This window comes from Aulostomus chinensis, chromosome 3 (assembly GCF_037954235.1).
Source record: "Aulostomus chinensis isolate RoL2024-O1b breed Wild chromosome 3, RoL_Achi_v1.0, whole genome shotgun sequence".
In the NCBI taxonomy this organism is placed as follows: domain Eukaryota; kingdom Metazoa; phylum Chordata; class Actinopteri; order Syngnathiformes; family Aulostomidae; genus Aulostomus; species Aulostomus chinensis.
In genome coordinates this window covers 31,081,855-31,094,489 of record NC_141322.1, presented here as the reverse complement: position 1 = coordinate 31,094,489, position 12,635 = coordinate 31,081,855, and the positions used below count along the sequence as shown (strand labels likewise).

General features: G+C 48.2%; 1 protein-coding gene across 2 annotated transcripts in view; it reads right to left on the bottom strand.

The window, feature by feature from the left end:
- The window catches only part of rims4 (regulating synaptic membrane exocytosis 4), a 44,173-nt gene that overhangs the window by 5,684 nt on the left and 25,854 nt on the right, over positions 1–12,635 (bottom strand). For both annotated transcript variants that reach the window (XM_086200350.1, XM_086200351.1), the window contains 4 exons: positions 11,186–11,330; positions 3,000–3,112; positions 1,549–1,650; positions 182–321 (listed from right to left, as the gene is read on the bottom strand). In XM_086200350.1, the coding sequence (XP_086056476.1) occupies positions 182–321; positions 1,549–1,650; positions 3,000–3,112; positions 11,186–11,330 (500 nt within the window). The remainder of the gene's footprint in view (positions 1–181; positions 322–1,548; positions 1,651–2,999; positions 3,113–11,185; positions 11,331–12,635) is intronic.

The window sequence follows — 12,635 nt, the reverse complement described above, 5'->3', positions numbered from 1 at the left end:
CTGTCTGTCAGTTTCATTACATTCTTTCTCTTGATTTGAAGTGCCTGATGGCCGGCCCCTGTTGGGCCCCTCTGACAGAAGCCCACTGGTGGTTCCAGGACTGTGGCCCGGCAGCTTTGAGCTTTCGTATTTATCTGAACTGATCACGTCTCTCATTTCTGATCTGGGTGTTGAGTCGTACCTGTACCACCTTCCCCTGCGGGCTCTCAGAGAAGACCAGGACCTGGTTGTAGAGAGGATCCAGGGACTTCCGCACAGACTTGGTTTTCTTCTTGGCAACACACATCCCGTTCTCCAGGAGGTACACTTTGATGTAGGCCGCTGGAACCACAGCAGACGAGGAACGTTACGACAGAACCCAGCGATGATCTCGAAATCCTCTCACACTTACAGTTTTTGTTAGTTTCTTTTAGTTGGGACTTGATCTTCACCCCCCCCCCCCCCCACACACACACACACACAAACACACACGCACCTTTTGTCCTGCTTGTCGATGAGGAGATTAAAGAGCAGACCTGGGCTCAGAAACTCAGCGAGGTCTTTGCCGTCCTTTCATCTCGCTGCCTCTGTGTTTTTCTTTCATTCACGTTAAATCGCTCTCTACTCCTCCGCCGTCTCCTCTTTAATTTCCTCTCCTCTCATTTAGAGATCCACAGATTTAGCATTTTGTTTTTCTGTCGACAGGGTTTTGTTCTTATGCAATTAGGATCAATTGCTGGTTTAGCATTATGCAACTGGAGATTTTGGTTGTTACACAAGCCAAACTGATTTAAAAAATAAAGCAAAATTACCGTCAAAATTTGTCTTCCTGAAGGTGCAAAATGGCTCATCAGGAAAACCCAACGATGCTCCCTCCGACCTGCGTGAGCGCCTCAGCAGACGCAGGCGTTGCTGATTTATTTAGAAGTTCGCCTCCTCCTGCTCTGCATGTTAACTCCCGGAACATTCACTCATTAGTTCCTCTCCTGCACTCATTCATCTTTCATGCCCTCGAGAACTTTTAGTGTGTTCGGGGAGGATGTACAGATACACGCTGGAGCCGAGGCTGGTCGCTGTCTGATGATGATCATAATGATGACGTTTTATTTGTACGGCTCCATTCACACAAAAACTGAGGATAAAACTGTTGAACAACAAAGACAAGCACATTCAAAATGCTGTGAGATTGCGGGCGAATATCTCAGAGAGAACGAAACGCAGAACGACCACGAACGGGACAAAGAACACAATTCCCAACAAAGGACAAAACCCACATCTTTCTAGTCAGACGAGGAGACAAACTTAATGTTGTCTCGGCTCGGGAGTCGTCTGTTTTTCTTTAGTGGTCTTAATTGTTAACGTTGGCGTTGACGGCGACTTTGTTAGCTTAGAAGCGAAAGGAACTGACACAGCGTCAGACTGCCTCCAGTAGTCAGGAGACCTGCCGGCAGCTACGGTCCCGGAGGGCAACACGAGGGACGACAGCGGCCCTCTTGACCAGCTTCAGCCGTCAGCTCCTCGTGAGGATGGTAACGGAGTGATCAGCAGACAGGAGTGGCGAGCGCCCACCTGGAGGTCCTTTAGAACCCGGTTTCATGGTGAGTCCTCTGGCCTGGACGACCTCGACCTCCAGACCCCCATTCCTCTCCATCAGACCGATCTCCACGTCACCTGAGCAGGTGAGATCAGACAGTGGATCAAGTTAATCATGAACTTCAGAGTCTTTCGGGGAACAGAAACGCCACTGGATGTGTTCTGCATACACAACATGTGATCAACTTCAGGAGCAGAGACTCAACGTGGTCAAATCTGAGCCGCAGGTGCAACATCGTCTCATGTGAGCAATTAAAGTTTCCCTCATTCCACACTGGAAGTCGCTGTTCAGCCCAATGTCCCAAAATGACAAAAAAATTCCTTTAAAAGTGAATGAGCCCCGATGACAGCCAAGTTATTCTGGGATCTCTGGCATGAAACCGTATTGAACTGGACAGCAGGTTTGGAGTGGAGTCGGTCCAGGCTGCATCACTGTTGTCAGGCCAAGGACACTCTCAGGCTGCCAGTGAGGAAACTGACCCACTTCTAGTACAGCACAGTTGTGAAGGACACGCTGAATACAGAATGTCTCACAACAGGATCGGGAGGCTGCTTTAACCAGACTGGAAACACCAGGATGATCCAGTGGTGAAGGGTTAGGGCTTAAGATTCGATACGTGGGTTCCATCCCCACTCCTGGTTTATGTGCAGGTACGAGCTGCTCCGTGAGGTTCCAGGCCACGTGGACAAAGATGCTTGGTCATCCCAACAGATGAGGGCCGAAGCGGTGTGTGAAGTAATAAATGCTACAAACCCCCGAGGGCCAGGAAGTACCAGCGAATTCGCTGAAGCTCGGCGATGGTGAAGTGACCTTGACAGGAACACGCCGTCCTTCGTCCCCAGAACCAGACGAGAGGACAGAGACGCAGACCCTCCCCTCCTCTGCACTGCATTAGGGAGCTGATTTCTATGCCAGCCTGCCCATCCATGACCATTCATTGTGCTAAGCTAACTAGCATGGGTCTCAGGTCTGTACCGCAGCACTGAGGAGAGAAGGGCCTCTATCGTCTTGTCTTACTCTGGGATGATGGATATCAAGGACATTTCCTAGAAGTCGGTTGATGTGTATTTTCCCGGTCGTTCCAGTGGACAGCTCTCGTGTCTCAGCTACATCATCAACTGGCACTCATAACTAACGTCATTAACCTGAACCTCAGTCCTGAAACTGGTTCTGATTAAACAACTTCTGCGGCTGGAAGACGGAGGATCAAATGTGACTAAAATTAGACTAAAATGTGGGTATTTATCTTTGACCTTTTGTTGACCGTTACCAGTTTTTGTCAGTTAAAACTTTCCCTGATAAAAAGATGCCTACCTACAAAAACTACTAAAGTCATCTAAAGATTAACACTGAGTCTAAAATAGCTTCCAAAATGAACACTGTTGCAAAATGGCTGAATAAAAACCACAAGAAAGTCCCGTCTCACCCATGGACGTTGTTGCCAGAGTCTGTCTCCCAACAAACTGGGCCGGTCCCATCCCGTCCAGGAAGTCGCTGAACTGGGCATCCGAAGCTAAACGCATGCCGCTGTAGTTGAGGCTGCAAAGAGAGACGGAGGCAGACGGAGACCCTGGCGGTTAGACGTGGCCACTTCTCTGTTTGAATGCAGGGCTGAAAAAGTGGCCAGAAAGTTACTGCCAGTAGAGAGGAGAAACAGAGCTGAGAGGACAACACTGCGGAGAATTAAGGAGACAGAAGGAAAGAGGGGGAAAAGACGGGGATCAGATAACTGGAAGCCGTTTGTCACCCCAGTTTCAACTTGGTTAAACTCCCCAAACTCATATTAGCTGCCTGAAATTACACTTGGCTCCCAGTCTGACCCCTGGTGTCCTTACTTTGCATACGCTTGTGTGTGTATGCAAAGGAATTAGCTTCGAGTGCTTTCATGGCAGTGTGCCAGGCTGTGTGTGTGTGTGTGTGTGTGTGTGTGTGTGTGTGTGTGTGTGTGTGTGTAAGTGTAAAAGACAATCCCACCCTAACATCATACCAGTATTTCATTAATTTGATGGACGTATGATCCAATGGTCATGAGCCACGCAGGTTCGATCCCCTCTGCTGCTGCTACTACTACTCCTACTCCTACTACTACTACTACGAGTACTCTACTATGTAGAGATATGGGCTACAAAGGCTCTTAGTTTAGTTGATATCAACTCTGAGCTGCATGACCCGTCATGACAGGCGGAATCCTGGCGTCCTCTCCACTCTGACCGTATGATGTTTGTTCACAATGTTTGGTGAACTTGGCAAAATGCCAGTGTGAAAGCAAACCAGACCAAATGAAAAATGCTAATTTGTTGCAGCCTCATCCCTGAACCGCAACACGTCCACCAAACTGGAGGTGTGGCAGTGACCTCAGAGCTCTCAGTCAGGACACGGCGATCTCCTGCTACCCTCCACTTATCTCACTGATCTCTGACTAATATTCCATGCAGGAAATCAAGCCACAGCTCCCCAGCAGGAGTCTAAACCCCGAGATACACCCGTCTGTGACGCTCACGCCGGCACAAATCCGTAATCACCGCTAAAGTAAGAGGAGACGATCCAGGAACTCCAAAATGTATTGATGAAGGACGTCAAACGAGGAAGGGCGACACTAAAAAGCCCTCATAATTTTGTCCCAGTCATTAAAAGAAGGAGGACACATCCAGGATGTTATCTCATTACTACTAGATAAACTGTTATTACCGCCTAATTAACTTTTATCTCAACCAGGACAAAAGATAACTGCAGTTTTCCTGAGACAACGAGCTTGGGTACGGTGTAATAATTAGATATCTTGTTAGGTGATAATATCCTGTCGCCACATGATGACAGCCCTGAACTGCTGGTGTACCGCACCTCCTCCTGTCTCTCTAACCTTCCGCTCATCTTTTTACTCCCATTTTTACTTCTTATCTCTAATTGCTCCATCTTTCTTTGATTCAAGTGTACATTTAACAAAACTCCGGTCCTGCTGTTGAACCCCAGGGCCGCACCCACATGACCCAGCAGCCACGGGTTCTCTGTCTCATCCAAACAAAGAAAGAGGAAAGTGTTGAAATATTTACCAGAGAATCATCCACTTATTCTGTTAATGGTGGTGGTGGTGGGGGGTGGAGCCTATCCCAGCTGACATTGGGTGAGAGGCGGGGTTCACCCTGGACGGGTTGCAGGGCCAAATTATTATGAGGGAGGCATCCAGACTGACATTTAAAATTAACCTCAGAATGAACTCAGCGCTGATTAGCAAGTCGTTTAGAGTCTCAGCGACCGACGCGCACACAGTCACTTCAGCGCACATTAGTAATTCATACTGACCACAGTAAAGTATTGCAGTACCTTCTAAATATTTTGAAATACATACTTGATGACATCATTTGTTACATCACGAGGGGTAACATGCTTACAGTGTGTGTAGCAACATTAGCTGAGTGGGTATTACTGGGTGATAAAATCCTGAGCTTTAGATTATTCTGCTGGTGTGTCAAGCACATCTGGGATTACGCCGCCGCTCCACAGAAATACGACACTGGATAGAAACTGAAGTCACATGACAACGGGGGTATGTGAAATATTAAAGGCCACACACACTCATGATCGTGTCCTGATCCTCCGGCTGAAAAACTCTTCATGGTCTTTTATAAATTGAAAATGAAGGTTCTGAGCCTGGACCGGCGCCTTTGCTGCTGGAGCAGAGAAAGTCCAGCATGAAGCACGTCTCGATCGACAAGGAATCAAAGTCCAAGCGCAGTAACGAACACGGTTCTCCTGACAGGGCCGCACTCTGTACGGAACTGAGCAGCTGGACTGGTAGCGTTGCGGTCCTTGACCTGTGCTGCGCTGCATCACGCCATTATGATATCATCACTGCAGGCAACCAAAGCCACACTGGGCAGCTGGAGCATGGGGGTCCTCAGCAAGACCTGTAGTACACCTGAGACTGCGGGCAGCAGGGGATCAGTTCTGCTGCTGTTCCTTCAGGCAGCAAACCTTCATTTTTACGTTTACATCCACTTAAAATTAGAACCGTCGCAGAGGCGATGTGAATTCAGGCAGCAAATTTTAACCTTGCTAAAGTGATTCTTCACCCAAGACCACGACGACTCCATGAGACCACGATGACTCAACAAGACCACGACGACCCCACGGGACCACGATGACTCCACGAGACAACAATGACTCCACAGGACCACTGAAGGTGTCCTGTGAGGTTCCCAGCAGTCGGGGACAGGAGCTCCCCTCTGAGATGGAACCAGAACTATCCTTCACTCCCACAAGTGCATCAGTGACCCTTGTGTAGCCTTGACCCAGTTCACTAGTTTTCCTTCCTAGGACCACATTTGGTTGCTAGTAACCAGTGAGCAGCACCAGGATGACACTTCAAGACTTGCTGCAGTGTCTCTGACGAGCTTGAGTAGCCTAGAATGGCCCCTGATGGGTGCCACCATGACCACAAGATCAGTGTTGATCACTTCAGTTTGATGTAGCTGCTCCGTCTCGTAACTCCGCTGGCTGGGTGCTGGCTGACAGCAGTACTGGAACTGAAGTGCTCCAGTTAGTTGGAGGGATGTAGAGGGTGTGGACGAGCTGACAAAGACCTGGAGAGTCGCTAAACAGACATCTTCAGACAGCTTAGCTGTTGTTAGCCATCAGCCTCCGTTAGCTTGGAGCTAAATATACATGGCTGGCTCTTTCTGCATTCTGGAGTCACTAAGAAGAGATGCAGGAGGGGAGAATGTGTTTGTGATCTCAAGACTTGGAAGGAAAAAATATACTTTTTGAGTGAGGTATCACTTTGCAATCACCACTGTACACACTGAAGGATTCTGTCTAACACGTTTTTGCGAGCAGAAAATAAAAGTCCTCACTTTTACAATGGAAGTCAACAGTTTAAGTCTTGAAAATTTGCAAAAGTGTAACAGTAGAAATCTGACAACAACACAAAGACAAGCCACTGTGTTCCTGTAACGGCTGCTTGGAACAGTTGGATGATGATGCGTTCACGTTCTCATAAACATGAAATGTTGCATGCGGCTCAGTTTGAATCCTGCACACAACCAAGCACAAGCAAACCATTTGCCTCGCCAACATCATCACGGTACACACACCCACATACACACTCGCTGGGTCATGAATCAATAAGCTCCTCGGTTTGATTGGGTGGTGTTAGCTAGCAAAGTGCTTGTTCATGGTCGTGCACACGCGGCCACAGAGCTTTTCAGTCAGTAGACTGAGCCAAACAGCTGACAGGGACACGAACAGATGGAGGGACGAGTTGCTGCTGCTGCTGCTGCTGCTGGTGGTGCTGCTGCTGGTGGTGGTGCTGCTGCTGAAGATGGTGGTGCTACTGCTGCTGCTGCTGCTGCTGCTGGAGACAGTGGTGGTGCTGCTGCTGCTGGAGATGGTGGTGGTGGTGGTGCTGCTGCTGCTGCTGGTGATGATGATGATGATGGTGGTGGTGGTGCTGCTGCTGCTGCTGCTGCTGGTGCTGCTGCTGCTGAAGATGGTGGTGCTGCTGCTGCTGCTGCTGCTGGAGACAGTGGTGGTGCTGCTGCTGCTGGAGATGGTGGTGGTGGTGGTGCTGCTGCTGCTGGAGATGGTGGTGGTGGTGGTGCTGCTGCTGGAGATGGTGGTGGTGGTGCTGCTGCTGCTGCTGGTGATGGTGGTGGTGGTGAAAGGCTGAACTGGAGTTTCCCTTCATGTAGTCCTGCTTGCAGCTGGGAGCTACGCCAGAACCTCAAGTCTTCTTGTCACCTTTTTTACAGACATGAGTGTGATGACGTGGTCTCAGTGGTGACCGGTTCATTTAAGGGTTAACAACTGTGTATTCTGTGGGTCTGAGCTCAACAGGCATGTCAGATCTGGAGAAGATCACCTGAGGCTGGAGCGTCACTGCAGCGACTCAGTGGCCACATTTTACCTTCATCATTAAATCACATTTTCCATCTTGGGACCTTCAAGCTGCCTTCCCATCAGTCAATAGGTAGCATTAGCTTCAAGCTAAATAAACATGGCTGGCTCTTACTGCATTTCAGTGGATGCAACTAACACAATGTCCCTGAGGTGCTCGGCCGGATTCAGGTCTGGGGAATGGGCGGGCCAGTCAACCGCATCAATGCCTTCATCATCCTGGAACTGCTGACACCCCAGCCACATGAGGCCCGGCACTGTCCTGCACCAGAAGGAAGCCCCGGGCCCCCTGGTCTGGGTCCGAGGATCTCATCCCGGTACCTCACAGCAGTCAGGATCCCTCGAACTGGCACCTGGAGGTCTGTGCAGCCCTCCAAGGATACGCCCTCCCAGGCCGTCACTGACCTACCACTGGTCATGCGAGGGGATGTTGAAGGCAGCAGAACATCCTCCACAGCATCTCAGACTCTCTCTCTCCAAAGGGGAACGGGGCGCCAGCGAGTGCCAATCAGGCTGCACGGTGCCAGGATGTGAGCTCAGGCCCCACTTGTGGACGTCGGGCTCTCATGCTACCCTCATGGTGTCTGTCAGGAGGTCATCTTGAGGGCTCTGGCAGAGCTGCTCCTGCTTCTCTCTGCACAGAGGAGCAGATAGTGGTCCTCCTGCTGGGTTGTCGCCCTCCTACAGCCCCCTCCTCCTCTACCTGGCACTAGCCCGTCTCATGGTCTCTCCTCCACGTTCTTTACACTGTGCCAAGGAGACACACAAACCCTCTGGGCACGGCGCATATGGATGTGGCTCCTCGAGGAGCTGCAGCACCTGAGCTGCTTCTGTGAGCTGCTGATGCTCCTCATGCTGCCACTAGAGGGAGGACACTGGAGCAATGCTCAACTCGCCAAGAATCAGCCAGAAAGGACGGGGAGAGGGGAACGATCTGAGGCCCCCACCAGCTGCTCCTGTCCCCCTGCTGTTTGTCCCACTGATTCACAAGCATGACTGATTCCTAACTGAACAGGTTTATATCCATACAATCCTAGTGTCAGCATAGGGGGGGACCCCCATGCTTGAAAATCACTTCTACAAAAGGCTTTTTGTCTGAAAATGACAATTTCTCATGAAACCAACTGTCACTCAAGTGTTAATAACACAAACAAGAATAAACGTACAAGGAAATGTTTAGGGCTGTAATCTCCCAGTTGACTGGTCGATTTATTAGTCAATGCGTTCTGGTTTGACCAAAATTCTGATTGGTCGATTTTTTGCCACGTTAATTTCATCAGGAGGAAAGTACCAACTGCTAATGGGGTGTTTTCAAAGCACCCCCGTTTCACAGATAAAAATCTATCTTTGAACACTCCCTTGTTTTGCTATTTTGGACTCTCCCGACCCGCTAGAGACAGACTGACTGAAGAGGACTAGAAGGCCCACGTCTGGTGGTTTGATGAATGTCTATTTAATTTTGACGGTTTCATTCCAAGTCAGTCCTCGTCCCCCACGTCAAAGACGTCTGCAGTGTGGCAGCATTTCATGAAAACAGATCATGGAAAAAAAGTCGAACGCAAAGTTTGCCAACACCAGTTTTCATGTCACAGCTCCACTACAAACACGGCGTGTCACCTAGAAACGGTGAGCTAACGTGTCCACCTCAGGTTGCCCGTCAGTTTTGAGTACATGAACACATCAGAATTGACATTTCAATGTTTTAGTCTAATAATTGTTTTGTTTTAATTGTAAAAATTCTTACAGTGGACTTAACCTTTTGTGTTTAAGAGTAAAGTTTTAAGTTAAAAGTCTATTTGTGTCTCAGCCGCGATGCTGAGCTCCTGTGTTCAGTCTGGCTCTGTCAGGACCGATGATGGCGTCGCTCAGTTATTATAACCTGACAGAAACAATCGTCTCAATGTTCCTCAGCAGGTTTTGTGCTGATAGTTGACACAGTAGAGTTTTCATGTATAAAAGTAGTCGATTTTCAGTCCAAATTTGAGGGCTTCAGTCGACCAAGAATTCCTTTGGTTGATTGCAGCCCTAGAAATGTTGTCTTTGAAATGGAAATGGAAGCTTCGCTCTTTCTCCTGATACGTTCAGTTTTCCTGTAATAACGGCGCAAAATATTCTGGGGGTCACGGAAGGGAAGTGAAAACCACTGGCAGGGAAAGAGTTAAAGAGTTTCCAGAATCAATCATATTTGTCTGTGTTTCATTTTGGATACAAGCGCAACAACACTTCCATGTTGCAGCTCATAAAGAGATTATTTACATGTTCCAAATATAAAATTATTAATATGCATGCAAACACAGTCAATGATGCAACCCTCCTCTGTTTGCCTCCAAAGCCTCCACCAGCCTGCCTGCTTGTCTCGTTATGTAACTGCAGGAATTTATGCAGGTTGGCACTGATCAGCGTGTGTGTGTGTGTGTGTGTGTGTGTGTGTGTGTGTGTGTGTGTGTGTGTGTGTGTGTGTCCAGTAGTACTACACTAGTTATGCTGATGTCACAAGCGCTTTTCCACTGGGCTTTACTCTTTGTGTGTCTGTTCCTGTAGGATGGATGATAGATCAACACAAGCAGGTTGAGGAGATAAATAAATATGATGGAGGGAAAAAAAAAGCTTGATAACATCCAAAACCATCGCTAATGGTTCTCCCTAAACTCACAGGCTCTCACCGCACTTCCAGGAAAAACTGATAATGTTTTCTTTGCACTTTTACTAAAGTCGCAACCGGATGTCATTTTCTAGTTTAAAGCCCATCGGTTTATTTCAAGGTACCCAGTCGTGATCCAAAGGCCAGACGGACCTCAGATTTCATGGAAATTTGTCCTGAAATCCTGCTGCCTGTCCACGCCGGGATGGAAACCCTTGTGTAAAGAGACGGTTGTGTAATGTAGTCGCCCAAACACCAACATACATGCGCCTGATGGGTTCCTGTCGGTTCAAACTCATAAGAACAAGTTAAAAGGTGCGAATAAACTCCCTGGTCCGAGACACAAACTGCCTGCACCCAAAGTTAACGCAACAAAGCCAGCACATTAAACCGGACAGCGCTTTTGCAGGTGGATTCTAAAACAATTCATGAATCAAGGCACAAAAATTACCAAACAGAATTTGCCTCAAAAGGCTGATAAATCTGGACACCAGACATCCTGGTGAGACAGGTGAAGAGTGAATGAAGATGCTGAGACTGCGGTGATGTTGCCTCTTTTTAGTGTTCAGTTCGGTTGTTAAACAAGATTGTTTGTCACATGGCAACCAGTGACGTTGCGGTGCAGGATACTGACACCTCGTCACCTCACAACGGAGGACAACGGGACATTAAATAAGAGCCAAAAATGTGCAGCCACGACACGTAGAAATCGCTTAAATGTGGCGAGATTTGCTTAGGTTGAAGGAGGATTCGTATTTTTGCTGAAGAGATGAGCAGTTTAGTCGCTTCATTGCAGATGCTGGATGAGTTTCACAGCTGCAGGTTTAGAGGAACATTCAGACCAGCAGAGAGAGACTTCCTGCCTCTCTGGATCACCGATATCCACACCGCCACCAGACAGCTGCCTGCTAGTGAGCTTAGCTGCAATGAACCCCAGCGGTGGGACGTCCAGTGGAGGTCTGGAGCTCCAGAGTAGAGAGGAGGGTCTCGATCTGCTGGTCTGGCTCTAAATGGGAAGATTCCCCATAAAATCGACGAGTTCCTTTAAGAGCCATGATAATGAGCTGCTTGATACTCACTTGCCCTCGGAGCCGTAGCTGTTCATGCTGTCCTCTATGGACTCGTGGCTGGCCTGGCGGACGGTCCGGCTGGGCATCTCTACAGCCAGACCCGTCTCTGTGCTCCTCTGGATGCCTCCCTTCAGTTTCCTGCCATCCGTATCCACTGCAGACACATAAAAACGCTAAATTCAGCTTTCACGCAGTAAAGAATGTCGAACCTTGGACATCTTCTTTAATCTTTCCAAACAGATTTTGCATCAAACAATTCCACTTAGTAAAAAATCTGTTCTATGAAAAGAGTTTCTGTGCTGAAGCTGCCCGCCCGGCCATGACCTGGTCTCAGCATCAGAGAGACGCCCTCCGCGATGAGGAATCACTTTACAAGGCCAAGGACAACAGCCCTTGATTCCTCCTCTGAGCAGGGACATACATCTTGTAGGAAAATAGACCACAAAATCGATGCGCGGCGGAGTTTACTGGACTTATCTCTGGCTGCAAGGTGCCCCGTGCATGCGTTGATGGAGCCTGAGCTCATAATGAAGTGCTCTGGCAGCAGCTCTTTGACCTTGTTTTAGGACGGGAAAGTTGCTTTCCTCTAATAGCTCCGTCACACACACACACACACACACACACACACACACACACACGCACGCAAAGCTAAGGAGACGCCATGAGGCGATTTATGTTACAGCTGCTTATAAAATCCCACCTCTTTCTTTCTCCAGACAGTTTCAATCACATTAATGGAAATAAAAATACACACCGGCACCGTGTCATGAAGTGAGTTCTGCAGTTATTAAAGAGCGACCTGGAACGGTGCTATTTCTATCGCGCTCACGTGGGACGGGATGCTGGCAGATTTGGGTTACTGCTTCTGCTTCCAGTCTGGTTCATGTGATCTCACGTGCTCGCAGCAAAGTCTCTCAAGGAAGCTGCGGCCATCGCAGGCGTCGGGAAACGATCATTCAGCTGCTGTCCGACAGACAGTGACGAGAAACAGACGTCCATGTTCTAAGATGCTCCGTTTGTTTCAGCGTCACACGTCTGGGAAGCGTCCCTCTGTGGACTAAAATCATGCACTTCGAACATCTAGAAGTCGTTTATTGTAAAAAAGCTGGATTTCATTCGCTTTTTAGAAAATTCATCGCCCATAAATGAGCTTGATATATTTGAGAGAAGCTCAGGATGGCTGCTTTAGTACGACAGACGATTGACACCGTTGGTGACAATCAGCTCTTTTCCACAATAACAACTCCTCCATTATTCTATATCTAGAAAATCATGTTTTTAATCATTATTTTGCTTCTCTTCAAGTTATTCATAATTTTTATTTTCTCAAGTATATCTCGTATGAGTGTCAAAAAGGTTCATGCATCAAAGAGAAAAATGAAAATAAATCGTATGAAGAGGCTCAGTGCATGCGTGTGCATTTCTCATCTATTCTTTTATTTTGGTGTGTTTGTGTTGG